Here is a 22,715-nt window from a genome sequence, read left to right as displayed (position 1 = left end):
AAGAAATCTGATTTTGGAATTACACTGTGACTGAAAATGTCCATCCACTATACATGGGAGTCTATGAGGAAACTAATTTTTCCCTCAGCATACAAAACAAGCTAAATCTGTGTAGACGTTCGATAATTCATTCTAATGTACTTGATTAGACTAGGGTGGTTGCAAGTGGATTTGTGCGCCAGAAATTGGATTTTTGAATTTAATCGAAATGTAGAGTCTATGAGGAAACTATGAATATTTTTTTTCTAGTACAAAAGTAGGTAAATCTGTGTATTTATTTACTCTCGATTATTCATATTAATGTAATTGATTAGACTAGGGTGGTTACAGATAGATGTGTGCACAAGAAATTGGATTTTGGAATTTCACCAAAATGTAGATTCACTGTACACAGTAGTCTTTGAAGAAACTATAAATAATGTTTTTCCAACACAAAAATAGGTAAATCTGTGTATTTATGTACTCTTGATTATTCATTTTAATGTACTTGATTAGAGTAGATTAGTTACAAATGGATATGTGTGCAAAAATTTGATTTTAGAATTTCACCGAAATGTTGATTCACTATACATGTTGTCTATGAGGAAATTATGAATAATTTTTTTCCAATACAAAACTAGCTAAATATGTGTATTCATAGACATTTGATAATTCATTTTAAAGTACTTAGTTCGACTAGGATGGTTAAAAATTGATATGTGTGCAAGAAATTTGATTTTGGAATTTCACCGAAATGTTTATTCACTATACATTGGAGTCTATGAGAAAACTATGAATAACTTTTTTACAATGCTAAATTAACTTAATCTGTGCTTTTATAGGTGTTTGACAATTATATAAATGTACTTGATTCAAATAGAGTATTTAAGAGTTCAGATGTGGACAACAATTATGACATTGGAATTTCACCTAAAAGTATAATTTCATTTTTCATGGTACTAGTAGCCTACAGGTAACTGTTAAATATTTCCCTGACAAAACTTGCTATATCTCTTTACCTCTATATCTCTATATTGCTATATATATGTAAGTAATAGGAATTGTTCATTGCCCTCAGTGAGCTCGACAAGACAAGCCTCAGAGTTGCCAAGGCAAGATGTTCATATGACAGATAATTATACTTTTGTTCAGATGTACAGTTAAATGACTTCAGAGAATGAAATCATACTTATGAAAATTAAGTGACCCCCTCCTCCTCTGAGCTGTTTGAAAAATAAATGACCCCCTTATGCCGGCCCACCCCCGGCGGTAATAACTGAACGCTTCCTAAATGCAGTGTCAAGGTTCATTTTGGTGGTAAAAGTGTCAAGATAGGAAAGTGTCATCGATAATGAAAGCTACTTGGAGTGATATGAACTGAAGCAAGCACTTTCAAGGTATTTAACCAGTTTAAAGTTAGCTATAACTTATCACTTAAAGATAAATCATGACTAGGTCATTCCGAAGGCGTCTCACATAATTATCCAATAACAAAATAAATTTCATGCACTCTTCGTGGTCCCATTTTGTTTGATTAAATACCTTCTTGAAGCAAACCAACCAATTAGGTGGAAATCTTTAAATGTCGTCTCTATCTGAACCATGTAAAATAAGTATATCATATATGAGAAGAGATAAACAAAATGTTTAGCACATTGTGAAAATTTATTCTTGTGACGTTCAACATAACAAACTATGTAAATCTCGACGACGACCACCACGGTTTACTCCAGACGTTACAACGACCAGACCAAAGGCCACTCTCACTCATGCGGTTTTTCATTTTTCAATAGTTAACTTTGCAGATTAAACTTTGGTCTCTCTGACAACATTGTATTTCTCCCTCCACAGTGTCTTTATCAACGCTTACACACAAGGCTCAGTTTCGCTGCCTAACTGTCCTATAGAAGTTTGTTCTATATTCATTTACTTTTCGTTAAAGTATGACATACATGGACTCTTCTTTCAGCTCCTTTAGTTCATGGTGTTTAGTAGAAAAGCTCACTGCTCCTTAATGCGTTTCGAATTTTCAGAAATGTGCTCTTCACATTTGAAGTAAAGTACCGTAATATCCATGTGTCCATTTTTCCTTCGTTTTATTTTCTTCAATTTTCACCTGGTACATACTTCTAAGTCCAATGATGGTTTCGACACAACAGAGCTCAGCTGCAGCAAACACACGAGAATGGCCTAAGCTCCACCTGCTTGCGCAAACGTTACAAATATCTTCACTGAACACTGTTAGTCACCGTACCTTCCTTTGTTTGGTTGTTAGTTGTTGCGCAGATACAAAATCCTCTTTTTGTAGGTAGCTGGCCTCAAAGACGCTTTTTCCAGTCTGGTCTTTCCAGTCCGAATGTTTTATTAAGTTTACCAGGAACACACATGCTCTTTCTCTGTAAACTTAATAAGGCTGATCGGATAATTCCTCTCGATTAGTCACGCCTGGTCCATGTTACGCTCTCCTTCGCTCATCTTTTAAATCTTAGGAAGCCATTTAGCATACTATAAGGAAACGTGTTACCCAGATTTTTCTTTTTTAAAACAAAAATAGTTTTACCAAATATGGAACAAATTATATGAGCGTCTAACATTCTTAATGAAGGCGTACGAGTGGTTGATTCACACAAATTTAAGATAGGTACTTCCGTAATCTTTGATATGCTTTTTAGAATTATTTTATCGATCGGTGGAGGAAAAGGTTTTCGCTCGTGCACTTTGTCGATTGTGTATTGTAATGTCAAAGTAATGCAGCAATAGAAAATACATGTACATGACAGGTGACTACTTTAAAAACAACTTGTAATATGTTATCGGATTTCTGGCAAAGTTTCATTTTTGACCTCCATGTAAATGTAAGTGTTCTGCTTTCTACGATAAAAAAATTCTTGTCTTGAAATCCATCGATACAACATGTTTGCACATCAAGTCGTGTGGCTTTCGCCATCTTCTCTGTTAACAGTAAACATCGGTGAAATGTCTCCTACAGAGGGTGAATAGATTTCAAGTGTGTATAAGTACAGATATCAAACAACGCGACTCATACTGAAGAATAAACGCAATTAAGAATGGACAAAGACAGACATACATACATACATATATTACACATATGGTACACACACGTTTCATATATATATATATATATATATATATATATATATATATATATATATATATATATATATATATATATATATATATATAAAATATTTATATATATATATATATAATATATATATATATATATATATATATATATATACATACATACATATATATATAAGTTTCATGCATCTTGCAATCTTCAGACAAATCTGTCTGAATATTTTCAAGATGCATGAAACTTATCCAACATGAATTATTACTTTCTACTTGAAAAAATGTATGTTATTGATTTTATCGATTAATCAGAAGAAAACTGTTTTTAAATAATTAAACGTTTATTCGGCTGATATCTTCATGGCGTTAATGCATATTTATTCCTAGACAGCTTTGAAGTACGCTGGCATTGATGTTCCTTTTACATAGGTTGGAATTGCCCTCATGTGAACACTTACCATTTAAACAAGTTCATTCCAATCTTCTTCTCTAACACTGTACCAGCACCTTACGTCATCTTGACTGATGATGTGCGACGTCATATCATTTGCGATGCCGTAGAGTGTGTCAATGGTGCTGTTCCAGCCGTAAGCACTGGCCAGACGAGACGGTAACCCTGAATTTTAAGAGTCGTTTCACTTACATTGTAATTTGTGACAACAGCTGGTGCTCTAGAAAAATGTTACGTTTTAAGATAACATTTGGCGGATACACATTAAGCATCAAAAGTTGATTCAAATGTACTCGAAACTCTTCTCATTTTTGGAGGAAAATGTGTATATTTGATATGTAGTACGTCATATAAAGTAACTAGCAAACCTATAAAACAGCCTAAGTAAATACAGACTACAAATACGAAATCATAGTTGGAAAAGGGAGCATGATTGCTTGTATCAAGATAAGAATACTTGTATGGCTTCAACTACCTGATCCGTGTTAAAGTACTAACACTGCCGTGGGCAAATATCGATAGTTCCCCTCGAATAATATTTAAACTGGCAGGTTGGCACGCTGTCAACTCGGCATATCTTGGATTGATAAAAGTTTAGAACGCCAGTCGGTAAAATTAAAGGCATGGTGCCCACATGTATACATTTGTATTACCCGCCAAGATTGAGAACAAGAGAAAACTGTCCAATTGGTTTGCCTTTATAAGCAGTAGAAATCAACGTGCCGAAACAGCTGTATATACACGTGTGTAATTATATCTGCAAAACCTTGTCGGCGTTACTATAATTGGTGACCTGAAAATGTTTTGCAATAAAATCCCCCTTGCTTCTGATGCTGCTAGACACGAGAGATGGCTGTGACTCAACACTGCAGTACATTATATCAACATATATATGTACTTGGTTTTGAATTGTTACACATAGATCATAACTTGAAGACTTTACCTAACATTTTGATGTTCTCTTTAACTTGGAAGCATCCTCGTGGATTCCTACAGAAAACATGCAAAAGGGAAGAAATACACAATACCGTGATGAAGAAGATCCTTTTCCATGCAAAGTCTATTTTTCAGAAATTTGGTGCTTTATTTTGCCTCTGCTATACATCGAAGAGGACGATTTCATGACGTCCTGTTCAACTTTGTTGTTGTGTGAGCTCTAAAAAATTATATATAACCTCACAATGTACTAGGGACCGGGAAATCAATATTATGCAACCAGCCATAATACATAAAATATGCAACAATCGAAATCGATCACGTACTCTGAAATTCCAAACAACTGAACAAACGCTTAAGGGAAACACTCCTCATATTACGCTTGAAAACACGCAAATTTAGATTTTTTACATTTCCTGATTTCTTCCTCGTTGTATTTGCCTCTCTGAAGGTTCAGCTTCGATTCTAGTGGTGGTCTTGGTATACTTTTAGAGTCACATGTCACTTCGGCAGAGAAATGTGGTTTCTCGGAGTAACAGCGGTCATACAATCTACTCACCTTAGGGCTGAGATGACATTATGGCACATCACATAACACTGTTCCACGCCCACTTCGTGACACGGTAAAGTTACGTTGTAAACAAGGTCTGCAAAATCGCCAATTTGACAGGGCGAATGTTTGAAATTTGAAGAGATACTTCGAGTACGATGTATACAATAGATGACAATCTGCGAGTAATTCGTTGTAAGTTATTTCCCAAATTTGAAATCACCATACCCTCACGTCTACTCTTTGGACATATAATGACCAAAATAAAATTAAAATAAAACAAAAAATAAAACAAGCACTTATATATTCCTTATTATGAAGGCGAGTAGGAGTTAAAAAGTTCAATCATAGTCCGCGCTAGGCAATGCAAACATCTTGACTCCAGTGGCTTCCAGAACAAATTTGATTAATTCTAATAGTTTGAAGATTCTACTGGATATTTTTTCTGTTTATAAATGACTTGATGTCTCATTTTTTACGTACGTGAATGCAATTCAACAGTAAAGTTTCTCCGTCGATAAGTAGCCATGTCAGTAGTTCAACGTGTTTCCTACCACTGTGAGTTTGTAGAACAAATGACAAATTTGAAAAAAAAAACATATCCCTAGAAATAATGCCGGAATTCCTACGATATTGGTATCATTTTACTCCCTATACGCATCGTCAAAGTATATGGTTCAAATTTCAAAAAACAAAAGTTGCATTACCTTCGTTTCGTACCAGTCCCGGTGGAGCAGGTGAAGAAAGCACGAACGTTTCCGAATCTACCGAACATAAAATACACATCTCTTATAAATTTTCATGTACAACTGTGAATACTGCACCTTAAAAAGGAGTCGTATAATGAGATTATTTGTCACAAGTGAAGATTGGATAATTTATGAGACCTTCTTTGGCTTACCAAGCTAAAAATTCACACTAAGCTCTATCATGGTATTGACGTTAAGTTACTCATATTTTTTCGTTCTTTAATTTTTTTGAACGGGTCATAGCACAGTGCAAGACAGCTGAGTATTAGATCAAAGCACTTTTTTAATTTTTTTATGATCAACAAATTATCCGAAATGTCTCGGGTGATTGAAAATGAACATTTTGCAAAGCGACCATTCTATTAACGTTCATTTAGATTAAACCAAAACCCGTAAGGTTAAAGTAATGAAGATTGTAGGAGATGACACTGAGCTAGGCATGCATTTAGTAGGAACCGATAAATTTTATATCGTTGGTCCAAAGAGAAGCAAAGTGTATAGAAGCAAAGTAACAAGAAATAGACATTTTAGTTTCCTTGAAACATATTCTGTTTTGCATTAACGCATATTGAGAATGCACTGGACCTTATGGAAAGAAGACCGGTGCAGATGCCATCGTTGCCTGAGGTTGTCGATGTCCGGATCAACGTTAAATTTATGATACTGGTTTCATCCTGAAATAGACCCTTCAGAAATTTGACATCTACCTCCTGCGGTTCGTAATGTTTCCCCTGACTTTGAAAAGTTTTCAGAATTTCTCGCCTCGATTGATAGTTATTCTTTTAACTTCAACTCAAAAACTACAAGACTCGCTTCCACAAATAAGAGCATATGCAAGCAACGAAAATGAGGTCGATGGATTATTCTAGAGAGCATTTCAGATAAGTACCACAACTTAATGTGCGAGACAGGTGCTTTGTATGTACAATATACACGATCAGCTTTGGTAACACGACACAAATCAGAGTCATCGACCAATCCATTAATTACAGAAAACCGGCTTTGGGCAAATCTACCTGATGGACTGACAGCTGAACAATTGATTGTACTTGATGCAAAAAGTCCAGCTCTTCTCAGTGAAAGAAGTTGAGAGTTGAAAAATTACATGCAATACAGCACATTTACTGCTCTGCACGTCACATTTACAGAATGAGTAAATTAAGTTCATACACCTGAATATACGTTAAAACATTTATTTTATGAATATCAACACAGTGTCTGTGATCAAGTGCAATCAACCGATCACCTGTGTAGTACCAAGACTAGTTCACACAATGATGGGTTACCATAATCAATGAATGACTTTTCAATGTTCTCTCAGCAAATCCTTTATATTTTTACAAGCAACACATCTGTCTGACGCACTGGATGGCCGCGGTACTGACCTGAAATCCACATTGGGTAAACAAAGCTCCTCAGTTACGAATTACCTGTTATTGTGTAAGTAAAAGAAAATGCGTGGGCACAACTTCTGTAAGGAAGGTAGGTGGACGATATATTTTGGTAGATGACTTCGATTATTCCAACAAATATGTGATTTCCGTTTGCGAGTTCGGAATCAGGATCTATTAAAAAGTTGATCATAGCGCTCAACTCTTCGGCAAATTTGATGATTCTGACCTGAAATAGAGAGACGAGTTGACGAGTCTCAACATTTCTTGAAAAACGTTTACAATTTCTAGCAGTGAACAAGATTATTACCCAGGCAATCTTTAAAAGAGAGGCAAGAAGCAAAATGTTTGTCAGCCACAAGAGAAACGCAAACACTTGTTCCTGTATTTGTAACATACATACATAAATACATGCATACATACATACATATATACATACATACATTAATACATACATACATACATACATACATACATACATACATACATACATACATACATACATACATACATACATACATACATACATACATACATACATACATACATACATACATTCCAGTTAAGTACTAATTGGTTTCTCTTAGACAGTAGACAATTGAAAGAAAAATGATTAACCCAATGAGAATATTTTCTGGTAAAACTACTGGTTTCCTGTGCATGTCTTCGGTCTGATGTGAATGATATAACTAGTTTTGCATTTGTCTCAACAACCTAGATAAAACCCCTTGGCACACGAACTTACGACCATCCGGGATGGAATAGCTGTTTGTGGAAGATTCATGACATTGCCTGTTATCTTTTCCTCGTTCCAACTGTAACCAGTGTATTTAACGAATGGTGTTGTCATGACGTTAACGATGACATTATGAGCGTACGAAGGGGATTGGTGCTCATGTTTAACCGAAAGTTGAACAACGATTTCGTCACTATATAAATGAAACAGATAATATATAGGTTGTAATTACAGCTACCACACATACATTTAACCATTCAAAATTTTCAGTATTTCATATACCTACGTGACATGTACGTCATATATTGACATATATTTACACCACACTTGCCCAAAGAAGTGTTTTTTACTGAATCAATTGAAAGATTAAATTCATAGAATGGCATCGATGGCCAAACAGTGGTAGCAACGACCGAGCAAGCAATAAAAAATTGAGCGGAAGAAATAAAACGGAACGTACTGAGAAGTCTTGTGAACAACGATTTCAGTTCATGGTTTCAATCGGAAAAATAGGCAAACGCCAAGTGACTATTTGACTTGTGTATGAGCTTAGTCTATTTGTCAGCGAGCATACTTTTATATCTCTCTATGTTATATATTTTCATGGTAATACAGCACTCAGCATTGTTTCTAAAATAATGATAGCTCACGTTGGATTGATTTTGGATAATCTCTTAAGTATTCCGTGCGGTTTGAGATTTATTTGACTTGCAACAAAACTTACCCTTTTTTGTACGTACTTTCAGAGTCGTTCAACATGGCGACAGTACAGTTTAGTTCTGGCAGCCGACCTTCTACAACGGCGATATTGACCAGAGCTGTGGTGGAGAGAAAGGAAAATGTTGTATGGGGTACGTACAACTTCGCTGTCAGAAGAACTTGTGTGTCGGTTGTCAAAGACGGGTGGTCCTCCACTCTAACTTCTACTCGGATATCTACCCTGTTTTCGGTGTCGTCATGGCTTCCTTTGATGACACCGAACGTGTCCAATGGAGGTGTTCGGGCAGCTTTCGCCTCTAAGCCGGGCGTCACTGATATGTACTCAACGGAGCCGTCGAACAGTGCCGAGCAGCTTGCAGTGTCCGTAACCGTGAGGTTCACGAAGCAGGGGACGTTTTCACCCCAGTGCAACACATGAAAGCTCGTTACAGACAGTACAGCAGACCCATCTACAACCGGCGCTTCCACCTTCATAGACCAGGGGACGACATACGACGCTCTGGGAAATGTCATAGTGTTGTTAAACGCTTTGGTCCGGCCGACGTAAGCGACGCCGTCGTCTTCGGGAATAAGGTCGAACGTAAATGGCTGTGTCGGGACACCGACTCTAAATTCCTTTACTTGGCCGAGAACTGGTTCATCAGATGTGGCTTTTATTTTGATGGTCAGGGACAGGTCCCTGGACTTTCCGACGAGGATGGTCCCTGTAAAGTTAAGGAATGATATCAACTTAAATATAGATCTGATTTATTTAACATAGTTTCTGCATTACTTGATTGGACGACATATATGTAACTTTTGTCGACTATTTTAATTTTTGTCATAGAAAATTGGTAAAGTATCTTGTTCTCCATCTCAAAGTAATCTGACACAAAATATACACAATTCAAATGCAACCTACGTTGCCCAATATGATGTTGTTCGCAGATGAGTTCTAGCTCAAACAAAAACAATCAAATAAGAGGTAAAAACATTGGGCATGAGACTTAGGTTATGAGAATCTGTATTTTACAAACAAAATGAAAATAATGAAAAATATAAAAAAATATTTCCACCCTTGAAACTTTGAACGTATGTTTGTATTTACTCAAAGGAGCCAGGATTTTACTTCTGTCGTTTACGTCCGGTTGAAAGTTAGGGTTTGAGTGTGGCCGTACCAAGGATGAATAGTGTATTTTCGCATCTTACCTCTTATGTTGCAGTCGCTACAGTCAGTGCCAAAGTTGCAAAGGCCAACTCCTTTGTCCTCACAAACTCCATTGCTACTGTATTGACAAGTGTCACTGCAGCGGTTAGCCTCTGCAATATGACGTATCATCAAGCAGTCACTTGTGAATAGTACAGTAATTTTATGAACTTCAACTTTCTTGAAAATGTTCTTTCAAGCTACTGCTATATTTACATGGAGATATGAATAAACGTTACTCGGCATTTCACTTTCACTTCAGGACAACCAAACGTTCTTTAGCTGGCCTACTAGAGCCCGACCACGGCCAAAATCTGTCCATGACTATGCCATACATTTAACTAACCAAAACGCACGATTGGTTTAACGACTACCGATTTCAGTTAAAAGATGAACTCGGAATGTTCGTGGATTGGGACAAACGTCTATGGAAGTCAATCGTTTACCAACCTAATATTTTTGTTGTCAGGTTTCCAACTATTCGAAAGCTGTCGCCATGGTCATACAAGTCGACAAATGCTTGCACTGAAGAAGCTTGTGCTGGTGGCTGAAAGAGGTACATATGAGATATGAAGGAACACAAAAACAAAATGTTGTTTCTGTTTATGTGAGTGAGACAGGCAGGCAGGCAGGCAGGCTGGCGGGCAGGCAGGCAAACAGACAGACAGATAAATAGGGACAGAGACAGAGACATTTTCACATGACACTCATTCGGAACATAGAGAGAATCCATACACGAAAAGTGACTTCTATCCCTGTGAACTTGGACTCTCTGCCATCGGATTCCAACAATGGATGTTTCGTATACAATATAGCAAAATCAGGAACGAGCGGTTGATGTAATTAAATGGTCCCTATCATAAGGTTCTCCTATTTTCACAAAGACTGAGACAAGACTTATCTGAATCAGCGCCCATTGCACAGACAATGTGCATAGATAGTGCATTGCACCACGTGGTACCAATGTCAATCGTGACCGCACCGTGTTCATTTAAATCTAAGATCGGCATCATTTAACCTCAAACATCAGTTAACAACATACATACCAACAGTGTATAAATTTGTACTTGGCGGTAACAACTCCAAGCGTAAGTATATGCAGGCATTTATGACACACCAAAACAAAAACTTTGACAATTGCCGATTTTATTACTGTTCTGATCAGGGCTTTCACATTGTTTGGATGCCATCGGAAACTTTTGCTGCCTTCATCAAAAACTGAATGGCCATGAAAGCAAGATGACTGCATTATTACAAGCAATGAAATAGGATAGGCTTTGACCTCTCAAGTGTGTATGTTAATTATTCAATAGGTGAGTTCATTTGTTGTTTTATGGCTGTTGTTACAATCTTACCGCTGTTGTTGATACTAACCTAGGCTGTTCAGGTTACTTGATACTCAGATTACTTTTTACCAATAATGAATATGTTGCAGTATTCATGTCCCAAGATAATGATTCCCCTCAATTGAAAACATTGGCATGTACCTCAGTAGTGGACAGTAAACTTCAGCTTTCAAAACAAAGTCTTACCGCATTTGTCATGAGGCTCCAACTGTTATCCACAAGTTCGAATATCTCATGTTTGAAGTCCAACACCTTTTTTAAAAAGTGGAACATGTTAAGAAGGTTTCATTGAATCATCATTTTCAGAATAAGAGCCAGCTGTTGATGTGTGAGGGCAACAAAATAATTATCAGTTGACTTATATTGATCACAGCTGAGATACAACTTTTCATCGTGCAGCACTATATCGACGGAATGTAAGTAATTTCTGAGATTAAATGATAACGACTTATTATGTTAACTAATAAAAAGAGCGTCTAAAACTTAAGGCTCAATCTGCACAATACTTCTTAAAATCTTCAATTATATTTTATTTATCTCTAATCTCTCTCTAGTGACAGTTTAAACCAACAGTCATTATTGTAGATGTCAAATTTTGGACATCATCAACACATGAATTCCACAAAATATAAAACCTTTGGACGAGTGTGCTCATACGTTCCGCGGTTTGACTTCCTTCGCTCCATGTTGACCTTCATCTGAGTATTTTACGATGAAATGTTAACTTTCGACCCCTCTTTTTAAACTTAAAGTGGCACTCCCACTTAGTAACATTTTTAAAACACATTTTTTTAATACCAATGGTCGATATTTGAGTTGGCGACTGCGCGCGGATCGCGAGATATCGATAAAAACATGTCATTTCCCGAGCGTATTTTTCACATCCCAAAGTTTTACGATCGTTTCTGATTATGACCCGAAATCCCCCGAAGGTTTGATGTTGTGCTGATTGACGATATTCTAGGGTATCCATAATAAGTTCGAACGACGCAATTAATTTACCTCCCACTGCAAAGACTTTATATACAGCATTATGCCTTTACCTCAGGTAAGTTTTTTTTAAAACTTCTGCTTAGTTTTTGTCGTTTACATTATTCTCAACCAGTTATATTATATTTTTTACCAATACCACATAAATATCAGTTTTTACGTCTAAAATATTAGTCGCCTCTGATGACTACATTTTGTCGTCTGCCACACAGTTACGTGTGGTTCGATACATAGCGGCCGCGCGTGGTATACATCTATGCATACCATGCGGCGGCCGCTATATATCAACCAAGCGTAACTGTGCTATTCACCTATGCGAATCCTGGTGGAATAAACAAACTTTGCTTTTCGAGTTTTTGGGGGGCGGAGTCAGTAAGACTCGGCTTTCTCCCACGGGGCATGACCGATCACCGACGTGAGTGGTACTGTGGCGTACATCAGCGTCAGCGTAGACTCGTACTCCATAGCTTAGTTGACAATGGCCCCAGTACCGAACGTTCGATGTTCGGAAGCTGAATTTAGGTGGGCCACCGGAATTCAAACTTTTACTTTTTTGAGGACATGTTTTTATCGATATCTCGCGATCCGCGCGCAGTCGCCACGTCAAATATCGACCGTTGGCATTAAAAAAATGTGTTTTAAAAATGTTACCAAGTGGTAGTGCCACTTTAAGCGTGATCTTTGAGCTGGTATGTATTTGCATTTTTTCTACATAACATAGAGTTTTTGGTGCCAGTATTTGACTCCCAAATCTAAAGAGGAATAATTATTGTTGATTTTTTGTTTTGAAGTTTAACCTGGCCAGTGTGAAACTGTAAGTATCTCATTCTGCGACAAATGCCATCCCAGTGGGTAAAACCTACAGTGCCACATCTATACCCGGTAATATGCGCCTCGAAAGTGAAAGACTTACACTTTTGCTAAAATTTTCCATAAGGAATTTTTTGAACCATTTTCTTTCAAAATCAAGAATAAAACTCGGGGTCACCGCGCAAATTTTGGTACTAGTAAACAAATAACCCAAGATTTACAGATATTTAAAATTCAAAATGGCCGCCATCCCTTTGTTAATTCTATGGAGAAATATAGAATTTTTCAATATGGGAAAACAAAGTCTGTAAAATGTTTTCTTACACCAAGAGCTTTAAAATGAACCCCTACAAGTGGAATGGCAGAAAGGAATTGTAAAAGTTTGAGAGTCCGAATATCTGCCCCTGAGGCGCGTTCTACCTTAAAGAAAAGTGTTGATGGTCCATCGTGAAGACGCGGTTGTAGATTCAGATTACCCACTGACATGTAGCGGGCGACTTTTCTTCGTGTAAAAATAAAAATGCTAGTTGCTGCAATGGTTGTATGGATATCGATTAAACTAGATCATTAATCCAAAACAGACGTATAACACATTTGCTGACCACATGTACCTCAATTTTCGGAATGAACTTTAACTGTTGATCAGCGAATTGGACCCTTATTTGGGTCATAGTCGCCGTCAGATTTACAACAACATCAAAATCACAGGTGATGGTGTCATTGGCCTGAAATGGTCCTTCTTCTCGACGCTCAAACAGTCCATCAATACTCCAATCTGGGAAAAAAAACCAAGTAACTTGAACATGGAAATTGTGATGAGCAAACTTTGAATGTACAGTTATGATGTTGAGTGTATTTGTACACAAATGTATGAGTGAACGAACGAACGAAATCACATAAACAACGAATAAGTACATTTATCAAAAATTATGTTTGAAAAGAGGAAACAGGAAGTACAAACTGCTAGCATGTAACAAATATCAACACGATGTTAAATCAGTGGTATCTTCACTGTCACAAATTAGGTGTTTTTGCGGTTGTGGGTTTGCCAGCTTTCACTCCATCTAGATACCGTCGAACGACAGACCTTTTTACTTCGGGGCATTCTATTCGTGTGAACGATTCGATGCCTTTGCAAAAGGGAAGAAATGCAGAGCTGCAGTATCACTGTCCGTAAACGCGAGCAATTTTAAATAAGATCCGCATGCATTAGCAAATACACAGTCACAAACACAGACAATGCCCTCGAAGGCCCAAGGACCGATTCCAAAAGTAAGGAGAATTCTTTCTCACGCTAATCGTCAATCAATTTGTCGATGTTAGTGCGTTTTTTCTTGTGAATCGCGGTTTGGGAGAGGTGAAAGAATATCTCAATATGATTCACTAAATGAATTAATTTATTGATTAACTGTTTACAAAATTGAGGAAAGCGCAACCACCGGAAGCAGACACATAAATGCACCACATTCCAGTGAAATAGATACTTACATATTAACTGAACGTCGAATTGGTAAAATAGTCTATAAATGAATATGATGTATGTACGTGATAGGAATGGATAATTAGCCACTTTGTAGTTGAAGCACGATGCGAAGGCTTGGGTATAAAACTTTATTCTATTCAATTAAAATAAAAGTACTCTTCTATTGACACCAATGAATAGCCTTTCTATTGAAAGAACAGAGCACAGATGCATTTCACACAAAAACTTATGACGAGATTGAAGTCGACGGCTCCGGGGATTGTGTATAGTCACGCGGGGATTGTGTATAGTCACGCCCCGGGGTCCATTTCGAGTTTCAAATCTTTTATATGTGTAAATCAATTCGATAAATCGCCTTGGATTGTGACTGAATGGCACATTCAATGATCCGTGCACAACCCAAGTGGAAAATTACGTGTTCAAGTCTACCTAGGGGTACACACTTCAAAGGGTTTTTTATCTGCGCAAGAGATGTCACTCTTAAAACTGAAATACCCGACGTTCAAAGGTTTCTTCATTTTTTTAATAATCCTCACCTCAGTAATCTACAAGCATGTACATATTTGGCCAGGGGGTCATAAACCCAGGGGTGTGGGGGGTATGTTCTGTTCAGCTTTCAAATTTTTTTTTTTCGCATAGGTCTGATCTACGGTTGAACAGTTCCAATTTCGCAAATAAACACTGTTCGTTCATAATCACCATTGAAATAAGTCCGCAGAGAAGTTTTTCATCGAAAATTGCACAGCTATGTCTCTTCTTCAATCTGTGATGTCTTGGCGTTTTTAAGTTCATGGTGTATTACACGCCTTCGATTTAAATTTCAGAAATGCTTACCCCATCTTCATCTACCTCATCTCTACATCTATTTGATGTTACTTCAAAATATGATAATTTCAGAATAGCACAGAACGTGACGTGCCTTCCTTGGGCAGCTAGAATTATTTCGAAAATGTCCATGCGGCTAAAAAAGCGTCCATTTTATGTTAGGTATTGTCAGACTTGAGTTTAACCCCCTATCTTACTGGACATTTAACATGGGGACACCTTTGAAGTCGGGAACACCTTCAGACCTTAGAGGTCTTAACACAAATGACTGACCACAAATACACAGTAATGGCTTGTTTACATGCCCGTGAATATGAATATGAAACGTAAATTGTGATTTGTACAAAGATCACAATCAATCATAAAATAAAATGGAGCACTTGTGGGCTAATAGACACTTTTTTCAATAAAAATTCTCCGGGTTTGCAATATTTATACAGTGCGCGTGACACTGCGTTGCGCTCACTGACAAGTTTGGGGCTCTGTTATCTTTCGCGGGGGAAATTTTCGTAAATTTTGACGGTTTTCTTTGGTTCGTTGATAATATAAGGGAAAGACCAGACTCCGCCCTGACCATTAAAGTGTATTTATGGGCGCGAGAGTTAAGCTAAAATTAACGGACGAGGTTTTTTTTGGCTTTCCTCTCGCCCGCGTCCTTAAATAAACGTTCCTGGTCAGGGCGTCGCCCTTTATTTCTATATTATCACGAGTGTGTCTTTTTTTGTGCGCTTTTGTTTTGTCATCGATTTATCAACAATTATGATAGAAGTCGATATGACACTTGAGGACTTCAGTCGAGTGATATTAAACACGGAAACATGAACTGAGAGGCAAATGATTCCAAATTATTTGATTTACGTACAAATGTAAAATTATCACATAGGGAAAGAAGGTATTTCTATTCATTGTCCCAAGTCGATGTACGACAGTTCTCAGGATTTTGTTAGCAAAGAGTTCCATCCCGGGGACAACATTTGTTACTTTAAAGATAATACCTTCCTATCCTTCACATTATTAGTTTTCTTCTTAAAAATACAATCAGTGTACACAGTCTTTTCAGAATTACAATGAACACCCGCCAGTTCATTTCAACGGCAAATCAGTAGTAAACAAGATTGTCATGTTCAATAGCGTTCTGAGTAGCCAAGCTATAGAAACGAGTTCAAGTGGTTTTGACACGGTAGTAAGTAGAAATGGAAAATGTTAGTTGCACTTGTTCCAAACTGCATTCAGGGATATCCTGATGAGGAATTCGGAAATTCAAGAACAGCCTTAACCTCAAACGAAACTTGGAGTTCTGTCGCTAAAACACACGAGATACTTCTCTCGTTCTACAATCAGTTTAGGTTGTGTGGTCATAGCAACGGATATCGCTTTTATATCCATGACTTGCCACTTGCATCTGACTGTCTCCAATTTCGCAAAATGGAGATTATTTGTGACATACTGTTGCATAAAACCGTCTTTTTATTTGCCTGTGGTTTTCTAGCAGTGTAGGGGACTGGGAAACCAAGGCATTCTTCAGCGGGGGATGCTGTGAGCGGGGGACTCAATTTCGTCTCGTTCTTTTTATCGAATGTCGCACCGCAATAACGGCGATGCTCTGGCTTTGCCGCATCATTGGTTCAATGTTTTATGGGTATTAAATGCTTTTCGGTGAAGAGTTTCTTTCAACCGTGTAATGTTTTCATAATTTTACCTACCTGATGCAGAAACGACAACGTTCCAAAGGAGAGGGAGCACAAGTATGGACGAAAAATGCAGCAGCATTACGTCTAGGGCCTGAAATAGAGGCGTTTCAAAGACAGCTGTGAAGAGAAGTGAGTGAAGAAAAACGTCTGTTCACAGAGTCCACTTATCCGACTCTCGGCAATTACACCAGACTGTGCCATTGTGAGTGGAGGGGTGGAGGGTATGGCATTCTCGACGACGCTAGTTTCGTAAACTATACGGCAAAGAAAACTTCATATTCTTTGTAAATGGTTAAGGCATCTCAACCATGAGAAAGTCGTTGACACTCGTAGTTACTGGTCCATCATGGTTCTTGTCATTGCGTTTAGTGACGATGTTTTGTCGAAAGTGGTACTTTCCACAAACAATAAAAGAACCGTGTAAAATTTCAAGACTTACACTTTGAGTTTCCTGGTGTCACGCATAGACCCATAAGGTATGGTTACGTCAATGTGCTGCCTGCGACTATAAATGGACATATTATCTTATAGGCCATATATTGTGAAAGGAAGACACACTATACCGGTATCAGAAGTACGTACTTCACACCACTCTCCAAGAACAGTAAGAAATTTAGATCGAGCGTACATTCGCTCACGGAAAAATGGAAGTGAACAGTCGGTCAGTCTTCGATCAGATTCGAAATGACGTATGGCACCATCAAGTCACCCAGCGAGGACGTCACAGTGAAAACCGCATGCAGCAGTAAACTTACATCTCAAATCTACGCCAAATACAGCAGAAGAGCACTGAAATTTTCTAACCCGCTTTGTGGAACACAATAATACGTCAGCCAATTCACCGAGTATATACTGCGCAGACAACAAGGTAGGATAGGAAACAAGGTAAGGTTTAGGATAGATCCCTTCACATATAATCACTTTTACAGTTTTTTAAGCTCATGAAATTCCGCTTTCCTTTTTCTCCAAATTACACCAAGCATTATTCTTAGAATAGTGAACTGATGGAAAGCAATTCGTTAGATGGAATTTTCTATCATTTATACAATATCTCGAATATAACAAATGTGTAATGATATATATATATATATATATATATATATATATATATATATATATATATATATATTAACACAAATTACTTCAAGTGCAAAGTAATAATATCTGTCACATACGTTTCATGTATCTTGTAATCTTCGGACAGAAGTGCAAGGTATCTTAACTCTACATTCTCAATTATATCGTACCATTCTATTTCTAGATGTTGTTAAACTTAGAAATATAATGGTGTAAACAAAATTATTTTCCCGAATTGTAAGTGTTATGAATATACTTCCTACATTTTTGACAGACATTAATTGAGTACAGGCCATTGGAAAAAATAACGGGCTCACTGAAAATCCTCAATTAATATATATACATATATATATATATATATATATATATATATATATATATATATATATATATATATATAAATACAAGTTACTTCAAGTACAAAGTAATAATATCTTTTACTTACGTTTCATGCGATGTTAAACAAACTAAACTCTGAGTTGGTTTTTAAAATGTCGCCACCAAACAAAAATATTATTTATCAAATTTTAACACCACCTACAAATAGAATGGTACGTCCCAAAGATGTAAAACAGAGTGTGGGGCTGAGAATCCTTTCACTTCATCTGTCTGATGATTGCAGGATGCATGAAACTTAAGTAACAGATATTATTACTTTGTACTTGAAGTAATTTGTATTTATATATATATATATATATATATATATATATATATAATATATATATATATATATATATATATATATAATACAAATTACCCGCCTTTTTGGTAGTAAGCATGTAAATGTATCCTCTCATAGCTGAAGTACATGTATGTTGTGAAGTTTGTAGGATATTTTTATCTTTCAGTAACTCTACATCAACACTCGACGTCATCTTGACTGATGATGTGTGACGTCATATCATTTGCGATCCCGTACAGTGTGTCACTTGTGCTGTTCCAGCCATAGGCACTGGTCAGATGAGACAGTAACCTTGAATTGTTTGAGTAATTTCATGGGTGTGCAACTGATCGTTGATACTTTTGGGCAGATATGTAATGTTCTCAAGTTCGAATATCAAAGTTTGCAAGAGAGATAATGAATTTGAAGATGAACGTGTTAGAGGATATGTTTTTTTTAAAGTTTTAGTAATAGTCAAAGGTAATTTTTCAGAACTGTTCCGTGCATGCAAAAACGAAAACAACCGGAAACACAGTAGCCTGTGTTCGCAAAAAATTGCCACATCCCGTCCATCAATCTACGCTTATAATACCCCGTGATTAACTAACGTCGACTCTTCGTTCTTAAAACATTGTCGTAAACAATATTGTGCATATTCATATTATGGAAATTTTAATACATGCAGTTATCGGTCTTTCCATGCGCTCTAATTTCCATTTAAGTCAAAGAGGACAGTTACTTTTTATCGCGATATTTCGGCATAATATGTGTACACACAAGGTTCGTACCAAGATATAGCAGACGAGATTTGCTTGTTTTATAGTGTTTTATTCTTGTGCCTCCCCTGTTTTTATTTCCTTCGAAACCAGCGACAAAACACAGGCATGCATGTTATTATAAGTGCCCGTGAAAATGTTAAGTGGGGCAAACTGAACCGCCAAATCGACATTGTTAAGGTAATATGCACCTCGAAAGTGAAAGACTTAAACTTTTGCTCATATTTTCCTCAGTGAAACTTTGAACCATTCTCTTACCAAAACAAGAATAAAAATCAGGGGTCACCGTGCAAACTTTGGTACTAGAGAGACAAATATCTTGCGATTTCTCGATATTTGAAATTCAAAATGGCCGCCATCCCTGTGTAAACTCTATGGGAAAAAATAAAATTTTCGATTTTCAAAAAACTAAGACGGTGAAAACTTTTCTTTCGCCAAGAGCTTCAAAATGAGCCCCCACAAGTGGTAGGTCAGAAGAAAATTGAAAATATTTGAAGGCCCGAATTTCTGTCCCCGAGGTGCGTTCTACCTTAAGAGAGATTCTTGAAGAAACGAAAGCTAATGCACTGCGTCAGCTTCTGCTGTGGATAGGAAATGGACATGGCCGATTTTTCCTACAAAATCGTATTCACATATTCTTACGATTCCGCTCTAGTGCAAATACTTTATGTAAACACATTACCCAGCATTCAGCTTTCCTCTTCGGCTTAAGGCAGTGAAAGTCAAAGACTTAAACTTTCGCTTAGACTTTTCTAATTGAATATTTCAACCCATTCTCTTTCAAAAACAAGAATAAAAATCAGGGTCTCCGTGCAAATTTTGGTACTAGAGAAACAAATTATCCAAGATTTACCGATTTTTAAAACAAAATGGTCGCCATCCCTGTGTTAACTCCATAGAGAGAAAAATCGATTTTCGAAAAACTAAGTTTTCTAACACCAAGAGCTTTAAAACCCCTACTAGTTATAGATCAGAAAAGAATTGTAAAAGTTTGCGAGTCCGAATGTCTGTCCCCGAGCGGCATTCTACCTTAAAGGCACGTTTGAAGATCTCTGGGTAAATGTTAAATCAGAGAAAGACAATGTTTTATGAAGGATGGAAAAGTTCAGTTGATTCAACTTTTGATAAATTTGGAACAGCATTCCGACTTAGATGTCGACGCATTTGAAATACTAAATTGAGCAACATATTTAAGCCAATCGTAGTTGAAATTGTCGGTGGTTTGAACTCAAAACAACTGGTTGTCTTCTCATGTAGCCTCTGGCCAGTAAACTTTCCATCAATAAGAAAGCCGTAAATAATAAAACATCGAAAAATAAATATCTCATGTACTATGATAATCACTGCTAAAGACTTACATCATTTTGTGACCAATTGATAGACGCCAAAGTGTTATTTATTTTCTATTTTTGTGCCATTTATTATTTCTTCCTTGCTTTAGCTGGGAAAGTGTGCTCAATGGATTTGCCGTTATCATATATCTGTAATTTAGTTTAGATTTCACGGTCATTGTCACATTTTTTCACGTGACGGTTGTTTACCGTTCAAGCATGCACTTTTGGGTTTATCGTAGAGTGGGACTCGGCGACAGATATTCGAACATACAGTAAGTACTGGTGTTTGCATATAAGTGACGACATATTTATAACTGCATGAGACAGCTATGCATATTGATCATGAATTTGTATGCGTATAAGAAGAGGATAGCTTCAGTATTGTAAAACCTGCTAGTGCAATACTATGCAGTACAAGGCAACACTATGAAAATTGAGACTTCCGCGACATACAGAAACCAATGTACAAATGGAAATGCACAGAGTAGCATTCCATGACTCATGGAGTGAAGTGGTTTTATAACAGACAGTCAGAGACAGTACTAAAGACTGAAAACGACAAATTAAACTGTGTGTATTTTTCTTCACCACACCAAGAAGATTTCAACGACTTTATTAAATATGAATTATTCTCGTGAACTTCGACCTGCTGGAAGCAAAAAAAGAAGACTGCAAATTGATTAAATGAGTAAAGAAATGAAATGAGTAGTGTGGCTGGTGTTATAAACGCATCCTTATGGTTGGTTTTCTGATACGGCAGACACTTGTATATTTAAATAATAATACAGAAATCGTAGAATAATTTATCCGTCTTAGTAGCCAAGTAGATGCATTATCACGTATCACACGAATGTGATGCTTGTGGATTTTTGTTTATTTGCAAAAACAGGTTTTCTAACTCTTTCTGTATCATGAAAAAGACCACATGCCTCGGGGTCTATTTTAACTTCGGCGACTTTTATGTATAAACCGGTTGGGTAAACCGCCTTGGATTCGCTCCGAATGTAACCGTCAATGATGCGTGTACAAACAGGAGTGCAAAGGTGTTACGCGTTGAACTGTCAATAGCCCGTACGCAAAAAGTAAAAGTGTTTGTATTTCAAACAATTTCTTTCTAATTTTCAAGTCATTGCATTTCAAAGTATCAGTCCTGAAAAACTAGCTCCTCAATATATATAATGCAAAGGCGATTTTGAGCGTCTGCTTATCTAGCTTTGAATATCATTTTAATGTTTATAGGTACCTAGACACACTGTAGCAAGAGATGCCTAACAAAGTAAAGTTCATCTCGCTTTCGTAGAAAAAAAAAATATCGGGTAGCAGAAAGTGCTTCATTCAATAAGATAGAGTGACTATCGATCATCTAGCGCTTTGTAGATCTGCACTGTGACCTAGGGAAAAGGTCATTTGTTCATTGCCTTAACCATGCAGTAACTGAGTGGCCATTTATATTGTCTCAAGGTGCGACAAATATTTGGCAACGCGAGATAACATTTTCATGAAAGGTAAGGCTCAGTGCAATAGCTGTTTCCATTTCGCGATGTCATCATCATACTGTACAAATAAAATAGCGGCTTTCCTGAGGACACGTTTCATTACTCCAAATTTAGTGATTATAATTTTACACGCCATATTCACGTATTGTCATCATATAACTTGCCAAACCGTCTTTCCAGGATTTTAAAACTTGACTCAGCTCAAAAAGTCATCCGAATGTTGCGATTACACATTGCTATCAGAGAGTTCAGATGACCATTTTGACCATCCGTCAATCGTGTTTTGTAGAAACTAGTCGTATATTTCAAATATAAGCTCCATTTTAAATGTACTTCTAAGACAATGTGAACACGCATATGCATATGACTTGGGAAAAGGCCATACTTTTACCTTTCATCGTTTGTTTTTTTTCACTGGCTCCCGTCCTG

The 22,715-nt window shown here is 37.0% G+C and overlaps 1 protein-coding gene across 1 annotated transcript; it reads right to left on the bottom strand.

The window, feature by feature from the left end:
- Positions 1-1,493: 1,493 nt before the first annotated feature.
- Positions 1,494-17,085, bottom strand: LOC139134295 (uncharacterized). Its single transcript, XM_070701187.1, has 13 exons — positions 16,955-17,085; positions 13,555-13,718; positions 11,330-11,395; positions 10,248-10,344; positions 9,800-9,910; positions 8,616-9,315; positions 7,901-8,084; positions 7,195-7,384; positions 5,723-5,779; positions 5,025-5,112; positions 4,473-4,519; positions 3,537-3,694; positions 1,494-2,962 (listed from the first exon to the last, which is right to left on the bottom strand). Exons 1-12 carry the CDS (start codon positions 17,019-17,021, stop codon positions 3,540-3,542), a joined length of 1,926 nt encoding a protein of 641 aa, XP_070557288.1. The 5' UTR covers positions 17,022-17,085; the 3' UTR covers positions 1,494-2,962; positions 3,537-3,539.
- Positions 17,086-22,715: the final 5,630 nt, after the last annotated feature.

Source organism: Ptychodera flava, chromosome 6, assembly GCF_041260155.1.
Source record: "Ptychodera flava strain L36383 chromosome 6, AS_Pfla_20210202, whole genome shotgun sequence".
NCBI classification, from domain to species: domain Eukaryota; kingdom Metazoa; phylum Hemichordata; class Enteropneusta; family Ptychoderidae; genus Ptychodera; species Ptychodera flava.
Note: the sequence above shows the minus strand (reverse complement) of the source record. Positions and strands in the feature narration are given on the sequence as shown.

What these genes read in the sequence shown, in the direction of transcription:
- LOC139134295 (XM_070701187.1), bottom strand. Translation starts at nt 17,021, where the DNA reads ATGCTGCTGCATTTTTCGTCCATACTTGTGCTCCCTCTCCTTTGGAAC. An exon ending in GGGACTGGTACGAAACGAAG is followed by an intron (nt 5,113 to 5,722) that starts GTAATGCAACTT and finishes GCGATTTTGCAG; the next exon opens with ACCTTGTTTACAACGTAACT. An exon ending in AGAGAACATCAAAATGTTAG is followed by an intron (nt 3,695 to 4,472) that starts GTAAAGTCTTCA and finishes CTTAAAATTCAG; the next exon opens with GGTTACCGTCTCGTCTGGCC.